The following is a 24,990-nucleotide window of genomic DNA, read 5'->3' as shown; positions in this document are numbered from 1 at the left end:
TATCTTCCCCTACTGGATTGTAAGCTCCTTGGGGACAGAATCTGGGTCATCTTTGTATTTCGTGTGTGTGTGTGTGTGTGTGTGTGTGTGTGTGTGTGTGTGTGTTTATGTGTATGGAGAGAAAGACAGAGTTAAGTAAATATTTATTGAATAAATGGATGGGTGACTGCATTAACTTATTACATCAACCTAACAATCCTAAAGTTAGATTTCATTCTTCCCATGGAACAGATGAGAAAGGGAGTTTTGGAGATGTGAAATAACTTATTCAACTTGCAGGGAGTAGAGTCTAGATCATTAACCCAGTTCTGTCTAACTCCAAAGCTCTTTTATATGTGTTTTATTGTCCATAGAAACATATGTTTTACAGGCCTATCATGTGAACCTATTAAAAATAGAAGCTGGAGGCCTAAGAGTGGAACACAAATGTAAGGAACTTGGGGTCTGTTCCCTTCCTGAGTTTATTAGCAACACTCTGGCTCCTAGGCACCACAGAGGCTGCAGCTAAACTTTTTTATCTCGATGTGTGGAACTTTAAAGGCAGACTATTAATATCATACTGCTGGCTTCTCAGCTACCTTTCATAGCCAACTTGGTCACATTTCAAAATGTCTTAGCAGTGATATGAAGATGGCTCAGCCCATATGATAGCTCTCCCAGGCCCCCAAAGGATCAGCTGACTGGTCTTGTCATTTCAAAGCCAGAACATTTATCCTCTCCCTCCGCCTGCCCCCTCTCCTCCATCACAGAGACAAAGTTTTAAAACCTAATGGCTATTGCCCTTCGGGCCCCTCTGTGTTTACTCTGAGAAGGTCAGGCACAATACTGTGGTGTGTTGCTGTTCTTTCTTTTGAAAGCACCAGTATGAATTTGATAAAGTAAATTGTTGTTCTAGCAGGAAGCAGTTAGGGGTCACAAAATAAATAGCCGTAGAATTCAAATAAATCAAAAGAATAAAACCAAATAAATCCTTGTGTGTATGCCCAGTGATACATAAATACACTTTTCAGAAAGTGAGCATTTTTATCACTGCTGGTCTGGACCAAAGTAATTGAAAAATTGTGGAGTTCATGGTACATTTTTTTTTAGAGGTGGTCTGGGACTTTGAGCAACATGAAATGAATTTAATTCTTTTTGAAAAACATGAAAATGGAATTTTATCTTTTAAACAACTGCTTATCTTGGGATTTTTCAACTAATGAAATTCACATTTGGATGAAACCAATTTGCAAAGTTATATTAGGGATTGAGGCATTTGAGGGGCGGACCAAGAGGCCCTGAATGAGCTAAGTATTCTCTGTGGAGCTCTGTTCTCTCCACTTGAAGGTTGGTGCCGGTGGTGCCTAAATGATATGTCAATGCAAAAATGGATAGAAAGTACCTAACACATTGTGAGTGCACAGTCAGTGGTGGCTGTTATCATCCAGGTGTTTTTTGTGGTCTTCTCTAGTTCTGAAATTTAGTTAAGTTTTATTTAATCCTTTCACTTTGTGAGGAGACATTTGAGGTTGCTATTTCACTTGGGTAGCAGGGAAGAAAAAGGTACTTCAGTCTTGGAGAATGGCACAAGCCAACAGAGTCTCTGTGTGCTGTTTCCTTGGAGGTTGAGTGCAGGAGCCACAGAGCATGAAGCCAGAGAGGAGATATCCAGGTCATGGGAACTCCTAGGGTCAAACTTAGAGACTTTATCTTACCCTGTGCCATGAGGAGCCATTGAAGAGGCTTTAGCAGGGCAGTGACATGCACATGCCAGGAAGCAAACTGGTGGATATATGTAAGAGGGAGTGGGGGCCATGAGACTGATTAGGAGGCCATTGTAGCATCCAAGCAAGAGTTCTTGTGGGCCTTTGCTTTTTGCTTAGGGTTTTGAGGGCCTTTTCCTGGCATGTGATGGAATCCATTGACTGTGACCTTTGAGAATGGCATCTGAGCTGGCCACTGATAACCAGCAGCAGCTGCAAGAGCTGCCTGGTGCTCTTGAGTGCCCTTGGGCTCCAATCCATGTCTGCAGGCAGCAGGACCTGTCTCAACTATACTCCGTCTTGGCGGACTCCTTGAACAGTGAAAGAAAAGTCTTGAAAATGGTATTCATGGAGCAGCTACTCTGCTGGCTCTGTGCTGGGGAGTTTTACGTGTTTGATCTCCTTTGGTAATCCCCACCGCTCATTTTAACTGCGGAGAAGTCGAGACTCAGGGAGATGGAGTGGGAACCAGAAGTCATACCACTGGGAAGCAGCGGATCGAAATCCAAATCCGGCTTTTCTGACTCCAAGGCCTTCACCACTCCTCTCAGCCCTAGGATGAGCTTCTCAAAGAGGAATGGTTAAGACTTAAGAAGGCATAACAGGATATCATTAGATTTGGGGTTGTACTAGTAATTATTATGAATTGGGCTTTAATTTGTAGCAGGGTCACGTAGAGCAGTGGGCAAATCCTTGTGCTGGCTCTTTCATTGACCCCTCTGAGCTTTTGGACAAGAGAAGAGGATAATGCCACTCTCCTTGTGGGGCTGACAAAAGGAGCAAAGGAGATGGACATAAAAGCTTTCTAGGGCCTGTAGCTTGCTACGAATGAAAGGAATCAGTATCACTATCAGTGTGATTTGGGGTGGTCGTCACTGTGGGTTGGATCTCCTGGGCTTCTTTGCATTAACGTTTTCTCCCTCCCTTGTTCGTTCTCCCCCCCACCCACCCTGGAATATGCCATGGTTCCACCTTGACCAGCGGGCCTGCCCTTCATCATCATCGAGACAAGCACCATCAAGCCTTACCATCGAGGGTTTTACTGCAATGATGAGAGCATCAAGTACCCACTGAAAACTGGTGAGACAATAAATGATGCTGTGCTCTGCGCTGTGGGGATCGTCATTGCCATCCTCGCGGTAAGTATCCAGACTCTACCAGGGTGGATCCTGTCTGACTTCCTCCATATTATCATAGAGAATGCCTGAGCCAACAGAGGCTCGTACCAAGATGGCAGAAACTTCTGTCTGGCAGAAACTTCTGCCGAGCAGAAGCCAACAAAGTCAAAGAATTTCATTTGGTTGATACTATTTATTTCATGCAGTTAATACTGTTACTAAAAAACAACATTTACTGTGCAATAAATGTATGCTAAGCCACCCTTCTAAAATATTTCTCATGCATTATCTTTACACAGCTCAATGAAGTCTATATATTCTTATCTTTCTTCTATAGTTTAAGGAACTGAGGTTGACAGAGTAACAATAAGTTGCCCAAGATCACGTGGTTAATATGCCATAGAGTTCAGATTTGAGCCTTACCCCAGGGTCTATGCTCTGAGCCATTATGCTATAAAGTGGCGCTACAGTGAGGGGGAAATACCTTGTCAGCTGTCCCAGGCATTTTCTGTGTTCTCTCCACACCATTGCTGTGCTGTTATAATAGTGGTAATGCTACTAACTAATACTCTCTAGCATATGTTTAGTTCTCTTGGTCCATTGGTGGTGGTGCCAAGGTAAATAGGACTTGGAATCCAGAGAAATAGATTCTAGACCCGGCCCTCCACTAATAAGTCGTACATCTCTACAACCAAGGATGACCATCTTGTTTTATAATGTTGCAATAAAGAGTAAGAGACATCATGAATATTAAAATATTTTGCAAACTCTTAATTGCTGAGCAGGTTACTAATATGCAGATGTAAAGTCCAGATTTACCTGTCCAGGTCTTCCCTTAAAGGGTGAAGCCCTCTTTGAGGATGTTACAAAAATGTGCCATGGACTTTGACAAGAATCAGAATTATTTTGAGTGATGATATCCCCATGGGAATTGGAGTATGGCCTATCTGGGCTCGTCATGAAAGGTCACCATCCTGTTTTGCCCAATGGGCAGGGTAATTGAAATTCAGTATTGTAATTTGTGAGTCCTACATTTTCACAAACTGTCTTTCTTTTTTCTTCTTCTTTTATTATTTTTTTTGAGGGGGAGGGGTAGTCAGAGTCTTACTTTGTCGCCCAGGCTGGACTGCTCACCGCTGTCATGGCTCACTGCTGAGCCGACCTCCTAGGCTCAGAAGATCCTCCTACCTCAGCCTCCTTAGTAGCTGGGACTACAGGCATGTGCCACCATGCCTGGCTAATTTTTTTTTTTTTTAAGAAACAAGGTTTCAATCTCTTTTGTAGGCTGGTCTTGAACTCCTGGGATCAAGCAATCCTCCCACCTCAGCCTCCTAAATTACTGGGATTAGAGGTGTGAGCCACTGCGCCCAACCAGACCTCAACCAAACCTCTAGTGTTTTCTAAGTTTGTTCTTTGCTCTTGAATTCCTATCATGTGGGTGAAAGGAATAAGCATCATATCTACCAATATAATAAATTCTCTTTTATAGATCCTTAAGTCACCTTTCTGTTGAGCATAGCCTGGAAACTTATCTTTGGCCTGTTTAAGAAAATCAAAAAGTAGAGACTATTAGGAGCACTGAATGTGAAATAAGTGACATGCTTAAAGTCCACAGCAAATAAAAATTGGGGTTCAAGCCTGGGCCTGGCTTATTTCAAAGCCTCTTTTCATCTTGCAGACCTGCATTTCAGGATGGCTAACCTATTCAAATGAACTGCTTAGGGGGATAGGCAGTTAGCTTATCTTGCCTACTCTGGATCAAATGTAAGCTGCTGATGTTACATGAACCACATTTCATGAAGTTTTTCTTTTGACTTGCCCACTCTGGGGGTTGGTTGTAAACTTTGAGACCCCTCTTTGTTTTTTAATAACATCGTAAACCAGGCACACAATCAACATCTTGAATTTGGGGAGGGGGAAGGGAGGCTAGTAGAATTCTTTCCAACCTTTAAAAGAAAAACAGTCCATTTGGCAACCGTAGTAGTTTCTTAAAGGTGGACTAAGGATCTTTGTGTTCAAAAACTGAAAAATGAAAGGTCTAATTTTACTATTTGCTCCAAATTGACAAGTTGTGGGATTGAGTTCTCTAAGAAGAATGGCTTCCCCCCAAAAAAGGTGTTTGTCATGGAAGGCAAATAATTGCACAGTATCTTGTACTAAGGTTTGAGCAGGTGTTTTTGACAGTTGGAGCATCGGTTAGTTGAATGCTTTAAGAGACCCTGCTATACCCAGGTGTGTGATAAGATAACAGCACAGACACCCAACTGTCACGAGCTCTTTACACTCTCACTCTGGGATTATTCCCGGTTTGTCTAGCGGGCTGTTCCCAGGTACAGGGCAGTGGAGAAAGACTCTCCTCAAAATTTCTCCTATCTATGTGAATTAGGCAAATCATTGATTTCTCCAATCTTTAATTTTCCTTATTTTTAAAATGGGATTGGTGTTTGGATTCCCTCAAGGGGATTGCTGTAATAATCAAATAAATGCTAGACTGTCTGGAATCGCGCTGGGTAGCAGTGGGATAGCTTGACTGTGCAGTCTTTTAGACGGGAATGGTTCTGGTTTTTTGACCTGACCCCAGGCTATGCAAAGGAAAATCCTGAAGTAGCTTCTTTGGGGTCCATGCATCGCTTTCCATCCTTCCTTCTACAAGCAAATCTCCAGTTCAGCAGCTCTTAACCTGCTGCTTGCCAAGGCCAATCCTTTCCTCCTCGAGGGATGCCAGCTTTATTTTTATTTTTATTTTTTGAGTTGGAGTCCCACTCTGTTGCCCAGGCTGGAGTGCAATGGCCACCCCAGCGTCGACCGGCTGGGCTCTAGCGATCCTTCCGCCTCAGCCTTCCAAGTAGCCAGAACTACAGGCACACACTACCATGTCTGGCTAATTTTTGATTTATTGTAGACATGAGGTCTTGCCAAGTTGTCAGAGTTGGTCTCAAACCCACAGGATCAGGCAATCCACTCGCCTTGGCTTCCCAAAGTGCTGGGATTACAGGCTGAGCCACCAAGCCCAGCTGGATAATACTAGCATTTTTAAGAAAAATCTGCTTTTGAGAGCTTATTCATAGCTTGCCCCTTTCCTCTGTCATGTTGTTGTTTTAACTATAATGCTCACTGACCCCCTGGGTTTCCTTGAAACAGTCATGCTGTGACCTTGTTTATAGGATGAGCATCAATGTGGCTTGCCCAATCCATATGATGTCAGCAAAATAGGTTTAGATAGTGCTTTCCAATGGTTCAGAGAAACATCAGCCAAGAAATTGCTGTAATAATTATTATCTTTTGTCGAGCACTACTGTATGCTCTGGAGAGACATGTGAATAATGCAGACATATTTCGCCCTCGAAGAAACCCCAAGTGCTAGAAATTCTTATGACTAGGGATAAAGTCACATGCTGTGGTTCAGACCCGAACTCCTCTGCTGGGGAACACGTGGCAAGTTAACCTCAAGCCCCAAGACACTCATCTATTCTATGGAGGTAGTATGTCTACTTGCTAAGGTTTTGCAAATTAAGTGAGCTAATTGTGTATAAAGTAACTCAGTGCCTGGCACATACAGTTTACCCAATTCACGTTAACTATTTTTACTCTAAATGAGTAAACAGATTCAAAATGTAGTGAAATGACTGAGCCTGACATGATATCTGGTAGAATAGAGTCAAGAAAGGAACCCCAGCTTTTGACTATACATCCCCCACTCTTCCTTTGTGGTCAACTAATTAGAAGCTATGTCTCTTGACTCTCACTTCTCTCTGGAATAGGATTTTTACCTCTTTATCCAGTTGCTTTTGACTTTCAGCTGGAGGCAGGTGTAATGAAGTCCACTAGCCTGCTTACCTATTGTAACTACCAATAGTGCTGACCGAAGAAAGTAAAAAACAAAGACCTCAGAGGCAAAGGGGATAGTTCACCTGGTATACTCCATTCTGGAAAAGCTATGCAACTTAAACTAGAAAGCAACAACAGCTCATCTCCCACTTGCCTGCCCTAACTGGCCTTAACAGCCTGGCTGATTCCATCCAGAATCCGCTTCTGATCAGAGGGCAGGAGTGACAGTCATGAAGGATGGGGGGGGCGGTCGAGAGCTGGAAATCTCATCATCCAGCTACTTGCTGTCCTGGGGCCTTTTCTCTTCTGCAGAACGCACCACGTTTGTTTAAAACAGCAAGAGATGCCTTGACTGATCTGGATGCCCTTGTTCCCTTGTGGATGGTCTCCACAACAAAGGAATGAAAGGGCAGTGGAGGAGACCGGTGTGCTTTAGAGATGCAAATCATCAGAAGTTATGGAGAAAGCAGACACCTTTCTATGGCAGGAGATATGGAAAAAACGAGTCACGTTGACCTCTTTTTCAGATGTATCTCATATTCTGGAATTATAGCATAATAGGAATTCCTTCCAAATCCACAAAGCAGTGGTTCCTCTTCGTGCCTTGCAAAGGCTTGATGACTCTAGCAGCGGTGAGATTAGGAGCAAACAGTAAAATGTCATCTCCTATCTCACCTCTTCTCAGTTTTGCCCTGCACTATACTATGAAGAGTGTTATGGGTAAAGATTTTAATATGGAAAAAAATGACTGGTATTCTTTTTAAATAAACATGGGCTCAGTGCTTGCCTAGGACAGACCCGGAAAGGGGTTTATATGGACTCTTAATATCTAGGAATTGTGTGGATGAGTCACTGGTGAATCCCCTTCCCTCCCCCAGCCATAAAAATACCACTTTCCCTCGAAGACTCCACTTGAATCTGACTTCTATAATCATATTCCTAACTACAAGCTCAGACTTTGGCCCCATCTGACTTGGGTTCATGTGTCCCAACTTCCATGTGAAATCATTTTGTGACTCATCCTTGAACTTCGAGCAAGCCTGTGAATCCCTCAGAACCATACTTTTCCTTTTCTGTAAACTGGTCCTGATAGTTCACCAACTCTATGGGCTTGCTTTGGTTGTCAGATCAAGTGCTATCTTGTGAGAATAAGATAAGAATATTCTTATAAGAATAAGAAATAAAAAGGAAGTGAGAATCTTCCTTTTTATTTCTGTAGTCCTGTACAGTTTACAAAGTGGCCTTTATGTGCACGCTCTTATTTGCACCTGTTAGTAGTCCTGGGAGGCTGATTGTTACAGCTAAGTCAACTGAGGCTCAAGGATATTAAATGACTCTTCCATAACTAATTAGTGTCAGGGCCAGATCAGGAGGCCTCTGATTCCTTACACTGCCTTCTGTGGCCTGCCTTCCTTCTGTGATTATTTTTCAAGCACCTATGGTGTGTCAGGTACTGGGGACACAGTGGTAAACCTCAGCCCAATGAGCTGTATGTGGTCTCGTGTAACAGAGCGCCAGCAACTATCCCAACTCAAACAGGCAAAGAGCACCTTTAATACGCACTGCCTTCTTTTTTTTTTATTTTTGAGTTGGAGTCTCACTGTCACCCCGACTGGAGTGCAGTGGCTGCTCCCGGCCACCGCAGCCTCGACCTGCTGGGCTCCGGCGATCCTTCCGCCTCAGCCTTCCAAGTAGCTGTAACTACAGGCGCGCGCTACCACACCTGGCTAATTTTTTGATTTATTGTAGAGGTGAGGTCTCGTCAAGTTGCCCAGGCGGGTCTGCACTGCCTTCTAACATGATTTGCATACAGATCTTGTCTCACCAGCTAGATGATAGATTCTTGGAAGACAGAGGCCAGGTTTCTCCCTCTGGCACATGGTAGGTACCCAATAAACACCAAGCAAGCATCTTTTCTAGGAAGCATTCCTCAGCTACTTCCTTCTCCACCTTTCAAAAGGAAGGTCTTAGAGAACCTTGGGCCACTTCTATCCTTGGAGTTACTGTGCCGATTGTCATGTCTGTTTACGTGTCTGTTTACATGTCTGTTTACATGTCTGTATGCATGCCTGGCTATTCTGTTAGCTGTACAGGAGAGGGACTGATCTGATCTGATTTGATATTGCTGGTGCAAGGCACAGATTGCTCGATGTATGTTTGTAAACATCACCCAAGAGGTCATAAATTCAGGGCAAAAAAAAAAAATCAAAAGCATTAGACCAGAAGATGTCAGACCTATGGAGCAGGAAAAAGTGTCCTATATTCTTCTCTAAAATCGTAAATATGTTCCATGAGGCACATGGGAACATGCTCTGTTCCACATGCAAATTTCTTGCTGGAGAGACAAGAAGAAGCTCTTATACCTCCAAGACTTGTTTATTCAGTATCAGGTTTCAGTTTGCCCACATCTGGACTTCATTAGTTCCTCCCCACCCCCATCTCCTGTTATCTGCGAGAGCCCTGCCAAGAAAACAAGGTCCCCCAATATTGCCTCCTCATTAAAGGCTAGTTGAGTTTTCAACTCTGAAAAAAAGTGCAGTTGTGCTGGCCCAGCGGCGCGTTAGTGAGAGACCCAGTCTCCCAGTTTACAATCCACTCCATCTGTGCAATTACCAAGACCACCAACAGAGAAGAGGCCACATTAATCCTTCAACTGTGTTGTCCCTGGATCAGATGGCTACAGGGTTCTCCTGAGTCCTTCTTATCCCTGGCGGAATGGTGGGAGGGAGCATCTATTTATGATTTCACAAACTCACTTGTGAAGATGGCACTGTCTAGGTTTTCATCTGTTCCCCTTCTCCACCACCTGCACTCACTCGCATGCCCTGGAAGAAGTGAGAACAGGAGCAATTCTTCCTTCATTAAGAGCATGGCTCTTAGGGATTCGTGACTATTTGAAAAATGAATCTAATAGGAAGGTGATGATATTTTCCATCCTAAGTGATAATGCTTTGGAGGCTGAGAAACACATTCTGTGTGTGCTGGGGATGAGGTGGAGATTCGGATTACATTTATGAGCTATTTAATGGACCGGAAACTAATGCCTTATCTTAAATCCTCTTCAATCTTCCACAGATACCTGAGGTAGGCATTATTTGCCTCATTTTACAAATGAGGGAGGACACTGAGGCTTACAAGGGTGAAGTGACTCATCTGAGGTTACTCTGCTTAGTGCAGCAGGGAGGCAGGGCAGGAATGAAAACTCAAGTCTGCCTGACTTTCAAGCCCCAGTGCTTTAACAAACTTTTATTAAAGGCCCACTCTGTGCTGGGTGCTATGCTGAGCGCTCTTTAATTAGTTAACTACAAAGGCTTTTAGTTTCTGGGTTTGGAGACCTAAATGTATGGAGGAAGACAAAGCATTTAGACCTCTGGGCAGATGACTGCCAAAGATGGATAGTGTGTTGGTGGTTTGTGCAGATGATGATCGCTTGCTGTTTGTAGAAGATGCTTGGTGAGTACCTCCCTCCCTTATTACGAGCAGGCATTATGGTGAGCACCTTGCCCTATAAGATGATGTGTAAGCTACAGTTCTTGCCCTTGGAGCTTGTGATCCAAAGGAGATTCAAGGCCAAGTACAAGACTTGACTACACAATTAGACCCTCAAGGAGAGGAAAAAATGGGTTGAGATGAACAAGAGTCAGGGCAGGGCACAGCGGTGGGTCCTAGGGAGGTGAGAGCTTCCCGGACAAAAGATGTCAAATGCTGTAGATGGTCTGAGATATTAAAAAAAAAATGCTATGGCAGTTCAGAGGACAATCACTTGAGGCTATTTTCATAGGCCAGGGCTTCTTCATCATCCATCATTCGCTGAGCTCTCATCCTGTTTAATGATCACAGCAGCCCTGCTTTTGGTCCTGCTGTCATTTCCATTTTTATGAATAAGGAAACTGAGACTTGGAGAGTTCAGTTGTCCAAGACACATAAGTGAAAGAGCCAGAACTCCAATCCAATACACTAGTTGACACTTGAACTCTACTTTGAAGGGATGAGTGGGATTTACATCAGATAGCCTGATCATCCAGGCAAAGGAGATTGTTTCAGCAATGGTAGAGACTCTGAAATAACAGCAGGTTTTCAGGGAGTGTAGAGCAGAATTATGTGTCTGGATAAACGGAGTATAAGGGAGTAAAGTTATGGTAGGAAAAGAAGATTGTGGCAAGATTATGAAGATTCTTGAAAGCTGATGACTTTTTACTCCAGGTACTTGGCTAGATATCAATGAGAGTTTTTATTTTTTTTTTTTAAGTTGGAGTCTCACTCTTTGTCACCCAGGTTGGAGTACAGTGGCATGCTCACAGCCACCGCAGCCTTGATCTGCTAGGCTCAGGCAATCCTTCTGCCTCAACCTTCCAAGTAGCTGGAACTACAGACGCACGCCACCATGCCCGGTTATTTTTTTGCCATTTATTGTAGAGACGAAGTCTCACCAAGTTGCTCAGACTGATCTCAAACCCCTGGGCTCAGGCCATCCTCTTGTCTTGGCCTCTCAAAGTGCTGAGATTACATACTGAGCCACCACACTCAACCTCATGAGAGTATTTTAAGTAAGCTAGGTCTATTCTCTAACGAAGGTAAGGATGTAGCCTGAACCACAGTGACAAGGAGAAAAGAGAAAAAAACGGATGTGAGAGAGACCTTGTGAAAGTAGCATGGCTGATGGGATAGGAAGAAGTCCAAGATTCCACATCTTTCCCAGTTATATGCTTGGTGGCACCTTGAGCAGAAACAGAGGGAGGAGAAGTAAAGTTTGGGGTGGGAGTGGGAGTGGGTTGTGATCTTAGACATTTTTGTTTGACATGCTAATGACATCAGCTTGATATGCATTTAGGAGGTTAATGAAGATTGGAATAGAGTTAATAGGGCCAAGGGGTAGGCTGAAGCTAGAGAGAGAGCGAGAGATACCCTTTTGGAATTCATCGTTACAGTGGTAATAACTGAAGCTACTGAAGTAGCTAAGATCACAGCAGAAATCCAGAGACACAATCCTAAGAAGATCCACGTTTATTGGACCCTTAGAAACAGGACTTTGATACATTATATTTTTACTTTCCCGTAGGACTGAGAAAAAAATGATTCTGCCTTCATGATTCTCCATTATTAAATATTTATAGAATGAATCTCTTCTGGGCAGAAAGAAATGCATCAACCCTCGAAACTGAGATGTGCAAGAACAACTTGGCCCTCTGGTTAGCAGGGACTTAAGATGTGCAACTGCTTTATAATATTACAGGTCCTTACCAGATCTTCTATGAACGTCTGTCTCTGGAGACCTAGATACTGCTGCCTGCTAGGACTTCTAAGAGAAAGCCAGCTTGATGCCATCGTGAAGAGCACGGGTATTAGAACAAGGAGGTCCAGGCTTCAGTGATGGTCTTGTCACTGCCTCATTTTTGATCAAGAGAGTGATTCACTGGCTTCTGCCCCTCACTATACTCATTTATATAAGTGTTGGTGATAGTTTAGTAATTCATAGGGTATCATGAGATAGGTTAGTAATTCATAGGGTATCGTGAGAAGCAAACAGCACAGTGGATGTGAAAGTGCTTTGTAAGCTGTAAAGTACTATGCAAATATTATTAATAAAGCAAATCAGAATACAGGGAAGTTTGTCCTTCAGGCTGAGCAGGGGAAGATGATGAGTCCTCAGTCCCTAAAAGAGGGATTGTTAGGACATTTTGTCCAAAAATACTACTTTTCTTGGGATAATTCATAAATAGAGGAGAATGTTAAAAATAACAAAAAAACAGTAGAGCAGGGTTTCTGCTTTGGGCTTTGGCTTCCCTTCTTTTTTTTGGTCCCCCTGAAAAAGACATTCTAGATAAAAGGATCAAAACCAGCATCATCCATACACACATTTTATGGTTCTACCCTGGAGGAGTGGTACTTCCAGACTCTTCACTTTGGAATGTTATCATTCCAAGGAGCTCTTGGAAGTATCTTGGAAGAGATAATCTCTACAAAATATGTGTTCATTTTCTTTGGGGGGGGTTGTTTGTTTTTTAATTTTTCCCTTCTCCATTGGAAGGAGGAAAGAAGTTAACTTCTTGAAGGTTCTCCTGTTAGGTGCCATGCATTTGACATGTCATCTTATTGTATTATCTGGCAATCCCAGCAAGCAGATATGAATCTCATTCCACAGATGAGGACACCAGAGCCCAGAGAGGTTGAAATCACTTGCCTAAGGTAATAGACGAGATTCAGATCGAGGTTTTCTGCCTCCAAAGTTAATGCTTCTTTCATTCACTATCCCATGCTCTAGCATTTCCAAAATGTCTACCTTAACGTTTCTTCGTATTTCCTCTCTGGAAGAGTTAAATATCTGCAAATATGTGGGCAATGGAGCTCTTTTTCACCAGAAAAGACAGGAAGAGGAGCTGTCTTGCAGTTGGAGACAACCACCTTCCAAACTGCGGCGGTTCGCAGGCAAGGACTGATCCCCTTCTGTCCCCTTGTAGCTTAATTGCAATGCTTTTCCATTTTATTAGTTTCCAGATTCTGTGCCAAATGTTTTAAAAGGCAGGTAGGGGAGAATTCTCCTCTGCTTGCCTGGCAGTTTGCCATCACCCCTAGAATCTGTTGCTTGCTGTTTCAGAAAGGAATCAACATTGAAGGCATTTTTCTCAGCAGTGAAATTTACATATCAGAACCTTGCTGACTGAGGCAGAAATGAGGGCTCCAGGGGCGGGAGCCTGGGGGCGGGGACAGGGCCTTTGTAGGGGAGGACGAGGGAAGAGCTTATTTTATTACCCAGGAATAAAAACATTGTGAGTAATGAATAAAGTCCGAAAGCAGTAAATCTGGGCTCCAGAGTTAGGTGTGTAACGTGTTGGAGAACAATTTAAGCCCTCGTCTCTTCTGTAGAGGTGAGGTATTCAGGCTGCCTTTCACAGCCCAAATTTCATTAAATGGCCTTTTAAGGGTTAGGATTACAAGAAGCCAAGTCCGGCTGGTTCATAATGATGATTTATGGCTGTGTTGTCGACTCCCCGACCCTTCTGTACAAGGGGATAGAGAAAATACATAATTTGTTGCTCATTAACTCCCAAGTCTGTCAGGGCTGCCCCAGAAGCCATGTGGTCCTGGAGTCATGTGTCTGCTAAATGGCTTCAGCCTGGGCCTTCCCTTGAAATTCTGCCATTGTTATTCTGCCGCGGAGGAAATCGGTTTTAATAACAATAGAAATGATAGCATTATCTCAGTGTAACTGCTGTGGGTTTTTGAACTTGAGAGTCAGAATATCTTGATTCTACTCGTGTGTGTGTGTGTGTGTGTGTGTGTGTGTGTGTGTGTGTGTGTGTGTGTGTTTTGTCAGGGCAACCCAGGGCAGCTGGAGTGCAGTGCTGCGATCACGGCTACTACAGCCTCGACCCGCTGGGCTCAGGCAATCCTTCTGCCTCAGCCTGTAGCTGGAACTACGAGCACGGGCCACCATGCAAGACTAATATTTTGACTTTTGTAGAAATGAGAGCTCGCCAAATTGCCCAGGCCGGTCTCGAACCTCTGGGCTCTGGCAGTCCTCTCACCTCTGCCTACCAGCATGCTGGGATTATAGGTGTGAGCCACCATGCCCTGCTTGGTTCTACTCTTAACTCTGTCATTAGCCTTATCCTTCAGATAAGCCACTATCTCCCATAACCTTAGTATCTCCATCTGTAGAATGGAATATCTTCTTCACAGAAAATATTGCATGAAACTACAGTGCAAAAGAAATGTAAGCAATGGTTGCTATTTATATTAAATGGCATAAACTAGTGATCATATTAGTAGTAGCTATTATTAATATTATGCTAAAGAATTTGTTGTCTTCCCATGACAGGAAGAAGCATTTTAATTTGCAATTTGCTATCTTAAGACTGTAGCACTGAAAATGGACGTTTTAGAAGGATAGGATGTTAGAGCTGAAAAGAGTTCTTGATTTGTAATCATACCCCTTCTCCCTAAAGTGACCGAAGCAGAGAGGTGACTCATCTGAGATTAATCAGTAAATTCATGCAAGAGATGCTAATTTGCAGTGGAAACCAACATGGTCTTCCTCAGCATCAAACAGGAAATCCCACTGCTTGATGCTCAAGCCAAGCCTCCTTAGAGACAGTTTCTTCATCCGCGGCAGTGGCTTGGTTGAGAGAACTCGGGAGCACTCATTCCAAGGGCAGGGAGCTTGCCTGGGGCTTTGGTTCTACTCTTGGCCTGTGGTGTCATCTCCAGGAAGTAACTTTCCTCTGCTATGGCTTGTTACCTTTGTTTTTTTGTTGGCAGGCTAGTGGTGGAGGTAACCCAGGAGAGTGAGAATAAATGTCATTGCAATTATGAAGTCATGAATCACAGAATCTTGCACCCTCGTTTTGCAAATGGAGAGACCCGACTTATCTCAGATTCACTCAGGGAATAGAGATTTGAACCCTGGCCACTTGACTCCTAGTTCTGTGTTCATCCCCATGCCTATGAGTGTGATTTATTAATAAAGAATAATAAGAAAGAGTAAGAGAACACGATTGTGGTAATCAACATCTGGAACTTGTTTGCCTGTAAGGTTATATAGGGTAAGAGTATAAACAGGTTCAAAAGGGGAATTAGATCATGAAGGGCAGGAAAGAATGCTGGGCCGGGAGTCATTGCACCTGGGACTAATCTTTAGCTGGGAGTTAATTTGGACCTGAGTTTCTTCCATACATAATGGCCCCTTTCATTAATGACTTGCCATGCTTTTCAGCGTTTAATCTCTGCAATGTGTTATCAAGGGGCTCTTGGTAATGTTTAGGGGATATTTCCAATTTTGTAATAAGGCCACTCTAAGGACTACTGTCCTTCTCCCTTTCATTCATTTGTTCTTTCAAACCATAGTCTCTGAGCACCTATGCAGGGTCACACATTACTTCTATTCCCTCAGGGAACGGCTAAGCCAGGATGCAGGCTAGACTGGCCTTTGACAATGTTCTTCTAATATAGAATCCCACTCAGGATGATATGGGAAGTGTGGCACTTGCAAATATAATGCATCCATAAACACAGAGTCACTGTGTGAACATTGGCAAGTGGCAGTAGCTGTTCTCACCACTGCTCCTGTTGGTCCCTGGACCCAGCTGGTGTTTCCTTCCCACATGGCCGTCCTTCCCTAGACTTTGGAGCCCTTGCGGACTTTGATCAGACCCCTGATCAGAACTTCCACTGTAAAAGACTAACGGGGGCCTTTGCAAAGGAGTGTCCAGATACGCCAGTCTATTGCTTCCTTTGTGGTTGTGAGCGTGCTCTCCGCTCTCTGAAAGGGCAAGTGTGGCTCATCATTCCGCCCTGGGAGGAAGTGTGAAAGGGACTTTTGTGGTGAGTGATGAGTTGACCGTTGCTGTCCCTGGGCTGTGGTTGCAACCAGGAAGTGGCTAGGGCTGGACTGTGAAGTTAAGACAAGGGCAGCAGGCTGCATGGTTGTACATCACCAAAGCCAAATTAGTCCCCTGCCGCAGAGACATCTACCTGACACAGCATCAGCCGTCCCCATTCTTCATGTAAAACCAAGCAGTTTCGGGCACAGTACTTCCCCTCTGAACCTTGGTTATCTATCTCATGGTGGTTGTGAGGATTTCATGAAATAAAAAATATAAAAGCAATGCCTGGTATACAACAGGTAATCAGTAGTTAGTGGCTTTTCTTTTTTAAAGTAGGGATAAATCTCCTCTAAGCATCAAATGGTAGACACAGAGGATGGAAATCCAGACTCCATCGGTGTCCTTTAAGATCTAAGAAGACAATACAGGTTGACTTGAGGAAATTCACAAACATTGAAGGGCATTGTGTTAAAAGTTTCTCTCGGTTTTTAGACTGGCATTCTATTCATCATATGCACTTCTAAAAAGTAAAATAAAAGCCTCACTTTCTATGACCCGGGTCATTTCTATTCATGTTATCACATTTAAACCAACATTTCTGCAAAGGTGGGTAGCCTCCTTTTCTAGAGAAGGAAACTGAAGCTTGGAGAGGTTAGGTTATCACTGAAGAATACTAGTGAAGGGGTGAGACACCATTTTTTGAATAATCTTGGCTAAAGTGCAGCCATTTCAACATAGCTTTTAGTTTTGTTATGCTTCCTTAAGTAAATCACCTAGCCAACCCTCTAATCATTAGCCAAGGGCAGAACCGGTTTCCCAGAAGTAGCTATTGATAATTGTTTTACAACCCCCCCCAGCCTGTTTTGTACTGATTCATTAGCATTTTTTATTCCTAGTATATGTCTTGTAGCCATAAGGCTGAGTTGACCTAATCTATTGTGATCAGCCTTCCATGACAGCCCACCAGCCTACCACCTGCTGGAGTCACAAGATGTGTTGTCTTGACAACATTGAGACACAAGACATGTTACCAGCACTCAAGAATGCAGTTGCTGGAGATTTTTACTAGCTTTGTTTCCTTATGGAGACTTGAAATATGCTCTTTCCCCACGTACAACGTTGGTCCCATTATCTCTTGAACGTGAATAAACTCTTTTGCTTTGCCTTTGCAATTCTCTGCATCTTTCCTGCAACACTGGATCACTGTCTTATCAGCTAGACAGGTGACAGAGTCTGGATTCTCCAGGACTTGGCGGTGGTGTATTCAAGTCTTTATAAGAAACCACCACCCCCACCGCCACCATGACAAATGTTGGCACAATGGCTGAGACCCTTAGTAGAGTCGGATCATTGTTGGTGATCCTTTACCCCAAATCTTAGGACCCCAAGATTTGCTCAGACCCCCTAACATCTCGGCCACCCTTAACCTTATCCTTGATTCTTCATCTAATATTTTTTTCCTATAGCTAAGTCCTTATTTGTCTCTCAATATGTCTCATATGTATATTTGTTTGTATGTATTTGTTACAAGGGTGTTATGTAGCCATGTAGGACTTTCTTTTAAAAAGCTTTAGCACTGTGATCTTTTTGCCTATGCATATTTGTGTCTGTATATTTCTTAATAGAAAATAGGCATTTTATAGATGATAACCTGAAGTTAAATACTGAATATTCTCCTATATCATTAAATATCCTTTACAATCCGTTTTGATCGGTGGGTCTTGATACTGCCTAATTCTCTTATTGGATTCCTTTTAGATCATCACAGGGGAATTCTACCGGATCTACTACCTGAAGGAGAAGTCTCGGTCGACGATCCAGAACCCCTATGTGGCAGCTCTCTATAAGCAAGTGGGTTGCTTTCTCTTCGGCTGCGCCATCAGCCAGTCTTTCACGGACATTGCCAAAGTGTCCATAGGGCGCCTCCGTCCTCACTTCCTGAGTGTCTGCAACCCTGATTTCAGCCAGATCAACTGCTCCGAGGGCTACATTCAGAAATACGAATGCAGAGGCGATGACATCAAAGTCCAGGAAGCCAGGTGAGACACCACCTTCCCACAACCCAGGCATGCACCCCTTCGATGCAACACAGTTCAGTGAGCGCTTGCAAACTGGAGACTCGTTTAGATGGGCAAATGAGGCATAGTCCCTATTCTCGAGGAATTGACAGTAGATGACTGAGACAGAAATGTAAATAAATATTTATGATATGACATGTATAAGTTCACTCATTCATTCATTCTTTTGTTTACTCATGAATTGGTGAGTGCCTGCTATGTTCCAGGCATGTATCCAGAGTACTACCAAGGATGCAGAAAGGAACAAGACATAGGGTCTGCTCTCAGTGTTACAGTCTAGGGAGGGAAGACAGGCAAGTTGTGTGTCAGGGATATGAAAATGGCCCTTTCATGGCCCTCTCTTGCTCTTGCAGGAAGTCCTTCTTCTCTGGCCATGCCTCCTTCTCCATGTACACTATGCTGTATTTGGTGGTAAGTACCTTTGCTATGACTCGAACAGTGTTCAGCCCTGGCTTGAATCCCTTCTGATATTATAGCCCTCAAAATACTGAGGGGCAGACTTCACAGTGAAATCCTTAAAAGACAGGTTAGCTAGAATGGTTAGCTTTCATTCTGAATCTGCCAGTGCCTTAGCAGAAACTGGTTTACTGTCCAGGATTTTTCCATTCTCAAATAAAAATAGCATTTGCAGCTGGGTGTGGTGGCTCACGCCTGTAATCCCAGTACTTTGTGAGGCCAAGGCTAGAGGATTGCTTGCCCTCAGAAATTTGAGACCAACCTAGGCAACATAGTGAGAACTCACCTCTATAAAATATTTTTTTAAATGAGCTGGGTGTGGTGGCGTGTACATGTGGTCCCAGCCACTCAGGAGGCTGAGATGGAAAGATCACCTGAGCCTAGGAAGTTGAGTCTGTCGTGAGCTGTGATCATGCCACTGCAGTCCACCCTGGGGGACAGAGTGAGACCCTCAACTCCAAAAAATAAAAAAATAATACAAATAATTAAAAAATGATAAGGATTGTGGACCCATTTTGAAATTATAAAGTGATAAAGACACTTGGATAAAATTGTACGTTGCAAACACTGATTTTTGAAAATCTATCATGAGAAAAGAGAGACTCATTTGTGAGAAAAGTAAGGCTCAGAGAATTCAAGTGAACTGCCAACACTTACATAAACACCAGAACTTTCGCTCAAATCCAAGCCTTCTGGTCAAGTTTTTTGCAATGTTCACCTGTCAGTTCTCTTTCATATTCTAATGATGGTTTTAAGGCTCATCATTGTCTGACTACCAAGAGTGATCTTGGAAGGGAAAAGGCGTCCCCGCCTTTCCTCTCCCCTTGAATGAGGTCCATGTGCCAAGGCACTTCCTGCTTTTGACTACTTTAATGGAGTTCAGAGCAGAAAGGTGCTGAGAGTTCAGATGTAGCTCACAGGAGCGTAAGCTGTTGGGAAAAGGAGCATTTTGATTTCAACTTACTTAAAATACTTTTCAAAAGTTTTCAAAATATTTCTGCATCCATAAGGACACTTAACTTCATAACAACACTGTGAAGTTTGAGATCTGTGTCCTCATTGATCAGGTCTGGAGACCAAGGTGCAGCACCTGCCAACGTTAAGCAGCATGCTTGAGGGACCATGATCTGTTTCACCTGTTGCTTTTCTCATGGCCGTGTCTGCTCTGATTTCCTGGAGATGCCTGGGCAGTGCAGGTGAAGTGCCTGCTCCCTGCCAGCTGGCGGACAAACAGCAGGCTGATGTGTGTTTGTCCGTTGAACTTGGGCTCCCTTGCCTTTCCTCTCCCCTTGAATGAGGTTCACGTGCCAAGGCACTTCGTGCTTTTGGCTGCTTTGATGGAGCTCGGAGAAAAAAGGTGCGAGAGGTCAGACGTAGCTCAGAGAAGTTTAGGCTGTTTGGAAAAGAAGTGTTTTGATTTCGACTTATTTTAAAAAACGCAGTTAGGTATTGGGAAAAAAAAACAACAGAGGGGTTGTTTTGTTTTGTTTTTTCCCCAATCCTTTCCAAGTTTGGAGGCCCCTGGTCTTCTCAACTGATGACTGCATGAAACATGGATTTTATTTATTCGTGAATAGCACTCCCCACCTTTCTTCATTTTTTGGATTTTGTTTTGCTCTTAGAAAGGAAAATTTAGCAACAATATTTAGGTTCCTGCTCCATGTGTATATTTTACCCAGGGCTGGAAGCAATTTTAAAAATGTAATTTCAGTGTTTTATCAAAGTGCTTAGAGGGGCTGGGTGTGTGTTTATTTTTTGTGTCTCTTCATTTTATTTCACGAGAAGAGCTGGATTATTTTGAAGCCAGCACTGGGCACTCACTGCACTCTTCAAAGCTGCCCAGAGGGTGAATGAAGATGCTGACCTGCTTTGGTGCCTTCTGTGTGCCCAACACTGTATCACGCTATGACGTTTGCCTCTTTCTCAGTAACCTGAAGAGATTGTTCTGGTTATTCTATTATCTAATTCAAACAAACCTGAATCTAAGAAATTGAATAACAAAAGTTCTACAATCAGGAAGAGACAGAAAAGGTGTTTGAAGGCCAATGTTTATGACACCAGCATCCTCGTATGTTCTTTTCATTGTACTGCACTACAAAAAACAATAACAAACAAAAAACAGACCTCTTCGAGATAAACTTTAAGAATATAACCTCTTGACACTAATTTCAGTTGTACGTGAAGGAGACCTGCCTGTGTCCTGCTTTCATGGTTGTGATGTCCTCTCTTCCCCAAATCCATCACCTCCTTACCAGCTAGAGATCTCTGTGGGGATGATTGTGAGGAATATATTCTCGGTTTTTTTGAGTTTTTTTTTTTTAATTGGAGTCTCACTCTGTCACCCAGACTGGAGTGCAGTGACACGCTCCCCCGACCACCGCAGCCTTGCCCTGCTGGGCTCCGGCAACCCTTCCGCCTCAGCCTTCCAAGTAGCCAGAAATACAGGCGTGTGCTACCACACCCGGCTAATTTTTGATTTATTGTAGAGACGAGGTCTTGCCAAGTTGCCTGGGTGGGTCTCGAACCTGCGGGCTCAGGCAATCCACTCGCCTCAGCCTCCCAAAGGCACGGGATTACAGGCTGAGCCACCGAGCCCGGCTGAGGAATATATTCTTATTGAAGGTGTATTTGCATCTGTCTGAGGGAGGAGAAATATGTTGTGCCCTCAAATTTCTGAAGAAAAAAAGAGAAGAATGAAGGAAGGAAGGAAAAGAAGGAAGGAGAGAGGAAAGGAAGAGAGGGTGAAAGAGAAGTGCCTCCTTAACCCTTCATCTCCTAAGCATCATATTACATGCCCCACCTCCAAGCCCGTCCTGTACACACACACACACTCTCTTGACGTTCACAACTCGCAGACATCCACATATGCAACATATATATTAGCTCTAAGGTTTTATCTTGCCCTAAAATAGCCTCTGAAGATCAAGGTCAAAAATTGAGGACAGTATTCTTTGCCAGGGCTGTGTTTATGTGATATTCTAGAGAAATCCCAGCCCTTCTAATGTCCAATTTGTAAAACTTTCTAAAGGAAGTTGGAAGGACATCATTGCAACCTGCCAGAGAAAGTGGAAAATCCTGCAGTCAGTCTGAGAAACGCTTTGACCCTCCCCAATGCTTTTATGTGGGTCCTCTGGAAATGCTGGAGATGGGGAAGTAGACTCTGGCCTCCCTCAGTGCACCCTGCACTTTTGTTCACAAAGTCTGTGATTCACAACTTCTCTGGAGCATTGGGGAACGTCTCATTTAGACCAGCTGGATGTAGCATTGATAGCTTTTGCGTTTAGAATCAGACATGTGTGGAATCAAAATCTGGTCATGCTTAAGATTCGCTGTGGAACTATAAGTGGTTTACTTAGCTTTAGAGCCTCAGTGTTCTCTTCTGTAAAGTGGAGATGATCGTGTCTATTTTGCAGTTGTTGCCAGTTCTACACTCTGGGCCCGACCGTCCCCATCTGTCAAATGGAAGAGGGAGATTAGACGGTGTCTATTTATTTATCAATCTTTATGCTCTGTGGCTCTATTTGAAAGAAGTTGAAACTGCCCTCAGAGCTGAGAAGGAAGATGGGAAGCCATCAGGGACAAACTAATACCTATATTATTATCAAGTTCTAAGAGAATGGCAGATCAGAAGCAGCAACCACGTCTAGAGCCTCCATGGCTTTGAAGGGCACTCCATATTAGGTTTGATTTGCAAAATGGTTAGCTTGGAAAAAACCATGCCCCAAACACCAAATTATCTCTGGGTATGGAAGCTTAGGGATGAGGTTACGGTTTGGTAGAGATGAATGCTAATTCTATTAAGAAAACAAAATGCCCCACACATATATAAGCATAAAACTATGCTTTCTACCTCGGAACCTTGGCTTAAACCTCAGAGGCCCACATCTGGATTGGCCCTGCACTTTTCATGATCTGGGGGGACAGAGGAGGATGTGACTGTGTGAATAAAGTGTCAACACCAGGACAGACACCAATTCGTGCAGCACATCTGGTGTCTCTTCTGTTGGGCCAGGCACTCTGTTCCCTTCTGGGAATACTGAGATGAATCAGACCTGAGCCTTACCCTCAAGGAACTCACCTGTGCATTCAGCAAATATTTAGTGAGTGACTATTAGATACCCAGCGCCATGATAGGGCTGGGAATATGGAAATTAGTAAGACATGGTCACAGCCTTTGGGGAATTCAGTCTAGAGGAGCAGTAGACTGATAACAGTCTGGTATGTTGTGCAGCAGGGGCAAGGAGATGTGTAGGTTATCAGGGACACTCAGTGTTGTGGCCCCAAGCTAACCTGGAGCCAGAAAAGGTTTCAAGTAGCGTTAGTCATGTGAGAATGGGGAAGACTGGATGAACTACCTGTGTGCAGGAAGAGGAGGACCGTGATTTGGAGAACTGCAGGTATTCAGTTCAGTACAGCTGGGAGTGCAGGGAGGAATTAGAGAGTGGAGAAGACCTTGGGGATCATCAGTCCAACTCCTTATTCAGCACCTCGGATTAGGCAGCCTCTTTGTGTCAAGGCCTTTCCTCAGCTGCTGTCCTATCCCCCCAGGGAGTCTATACCTTGTTCCTCACCTTGTTCAGGTCACTTTTCCAAGAAGCCTTCCCTGACTAGCCTGTTTAAAATGACAACCCTCTCCTCCAAAACGATACTCCTTATTCTTTATTCCCCTTTGCATCCTTACTCTGACTCCCGCCCCCGCCCAATTTCTCACCATCTGACAGACTCTATATTCACTTACTTGTTTGTCCCCCTCAACTAAATTGTAAATTCTATGGGGGGGAGATGTTTTTATCTTTTGATTCGCTATTGCATGCCACTCCCCAAAACAATGCCTGACAGTAAGAGTACAATGATATATGATGAATGAATGAATAAATGAATGAATGAATCAATTCCATGTCTTCTGACACTCCCAGGCCATACTCCTTTCCATTTCAGTCATGTTTCTTTGGTCTTCTCATCACTGACTTGATAGATCCCTGTGGGCCTGTGTGGTGCAGGGGATATCTTGCTGCCTCCTTGCTGAACTCTTTCCCTATTGACTCCTTACTGTGCTGCCCCGTGAGAACTGTTCATGTGGCGGAGGGTTTACTGGGTGCCAAGGAAACAGGGAAGTGGCTGTGCTCTGACAGCCATGCTCTCCAGGCTGTGCTTGTTAGTCACTAAGGTTTTGTTCAACATGTTTGGCATCCCCGAGCCTGGGGTCTGGTATGCCCACAAGGCATACCCGCAGATCCTGGGAGTGGCTGCTGTAACCCCTTACAGGAGCAAGATTGCTGTTTCCAAGGGAAATAAACCACTGTACCAGATGTTTTTCCTCCCTACCTCGTTCACTCATCCAACCATACGTCCATCCATTTCAAGTACCTGTTCTGTGCCAGGCCCTGTGTGGGCGTCCGGGGACACCAAAAGTGCTCATAATTTTGTGTGAAAAGACAGAAAAGCAAATAGTTGCATTTGTTCTCTGCTTAGGAATGGACTGAGGGGATGTAATGCTGAGGAAGCGGCCGTTAGCTCTGCTGTGAGTCAGTTCACAGACTCTCCTCAGCCTGAGATTGGGTCAGAAATTCTACTTCGGCTCTTACGAAATGACACCTGTTTTAGAAGTGAGAGTTTATGAAAGTGTGTGACAGGTGAATTAGAGGAGCCCAAAGCTCCAAATGTCCACTGGAGGGAGGTTGTCCTTTAGCGCAGTGCCTTCAAATAGCTTCTTAGAAGACCGAGGTCCCATATAAAAAGACACCAAGGCTTTGTGTATGAGCAAGAATTTCCTAAGGAAACCAGGCGGGTTCTGTAGTTTGAGAATGAACTCAGAAAGAGGCAAATGCACTCAATGTAAATAATGGCTCTCTGTTAACCTTGAACGTGTGCCATGGCCTTGTTTAGCCTTGAATTTTTTTTTCCAACTGTAGAATGGGCACAGTGTTGTCCACCTAACAGAATTATTGTGACAAATGCAGGTAATATAGTGTAAAGCACCCACCTGACACTGCATCTAGAACTGTGCTCGGGAAAATGGTAGTTTTCTTTCCTCCTCCTGATAGAGACCAAAGACAGGATTTGATTTTCTTCTAAAGGAGGGGAGAAGTCCATTAAAAAGTATTCTTTTGTCCTCAGGTAGTTAAATAGCTTTCCATAGAGAAATTCTAGTTCCACGCCATGTTGGAGAGGCACCAGGCATGTGAATCAGAGCCCAAGAGGAACCCTGGAGGAGATTAGCAAAGGGAGAAAGTTTCTCCCTGGTGTCAGTGATCTGGGCCGGCAGGAAGAGGATAGGCAGAGACATAAGAAAGGACAAAAGCCTCTTTTTCACTCTTAGCAGAGCTGTCCCAAGAGCAATGGAAATGAAGTGAGAAAACAGTACAGACCTGTTCCACCAGTATGCAAATTGTGTAATGAAACACAAATGACTTAGCAAGAATGAGTGTGACTCACACACCCATCT

The 24,990-nt window shown here is 43.8% G+C and overlaps 1 protein-coding gene across 1 annotated transcript in view; it reads left to right on the top strand.

Moving 5' to 3' along the window:
* The first annotated feature begins 1,919 nt into the window (after nucleotides 1-1,919).
* The window catches only part of PLPP3 (phospholipid phosphatase 3), a 44,998-nt gene continuing 21,927 nt past the window's right edge, over nucleotides 1,920-24,990 (top strand). Inside the window, exons 1-4 of the mRNA XM_008053053.1 lie at nucleotides 1,920-2,061; nucleotides 2,724-2,881; nucleotides 17,770-18,050; nucleotides 18,443-18,500. Of these exons, the coding sequence (XP_008051244.1) occupies nucleotides 1,920-2,061; nucleotides 2,724-2,881; nucleotides 17,770-18,050; nucleotides 18,443-18,500 (639 nt within the window). The remainder of the gene's footprint in view (nucleotides 2,062-2,723; nucleotides 2,882-17,769; nucleotides 18,051-18,442; nucleotides 18,501-24,990) is intronic.

This window comes from Carlito syrichta, unplaced genomic scaffold (assembly GCF_000164805.1).
Source record: "Carlito syrichta isolate Samal-C Ts95f unplaced genomic scaffold, Tarsius_syrichta-2.0.1 Scaffold287800, whole genome shotgun sequence".
In the NCBI taxonomy this organism is placed as follows: Eukaryota; Metazoa; Chordata; class Mammalia; order Primates; family Tarsiidae; genus Carlito; species Carlito syrichta.
Note: the sequence above shows the minus strand (reverse complement) of the source record. Positions and strands in the feature narration are given on the sequence as shown.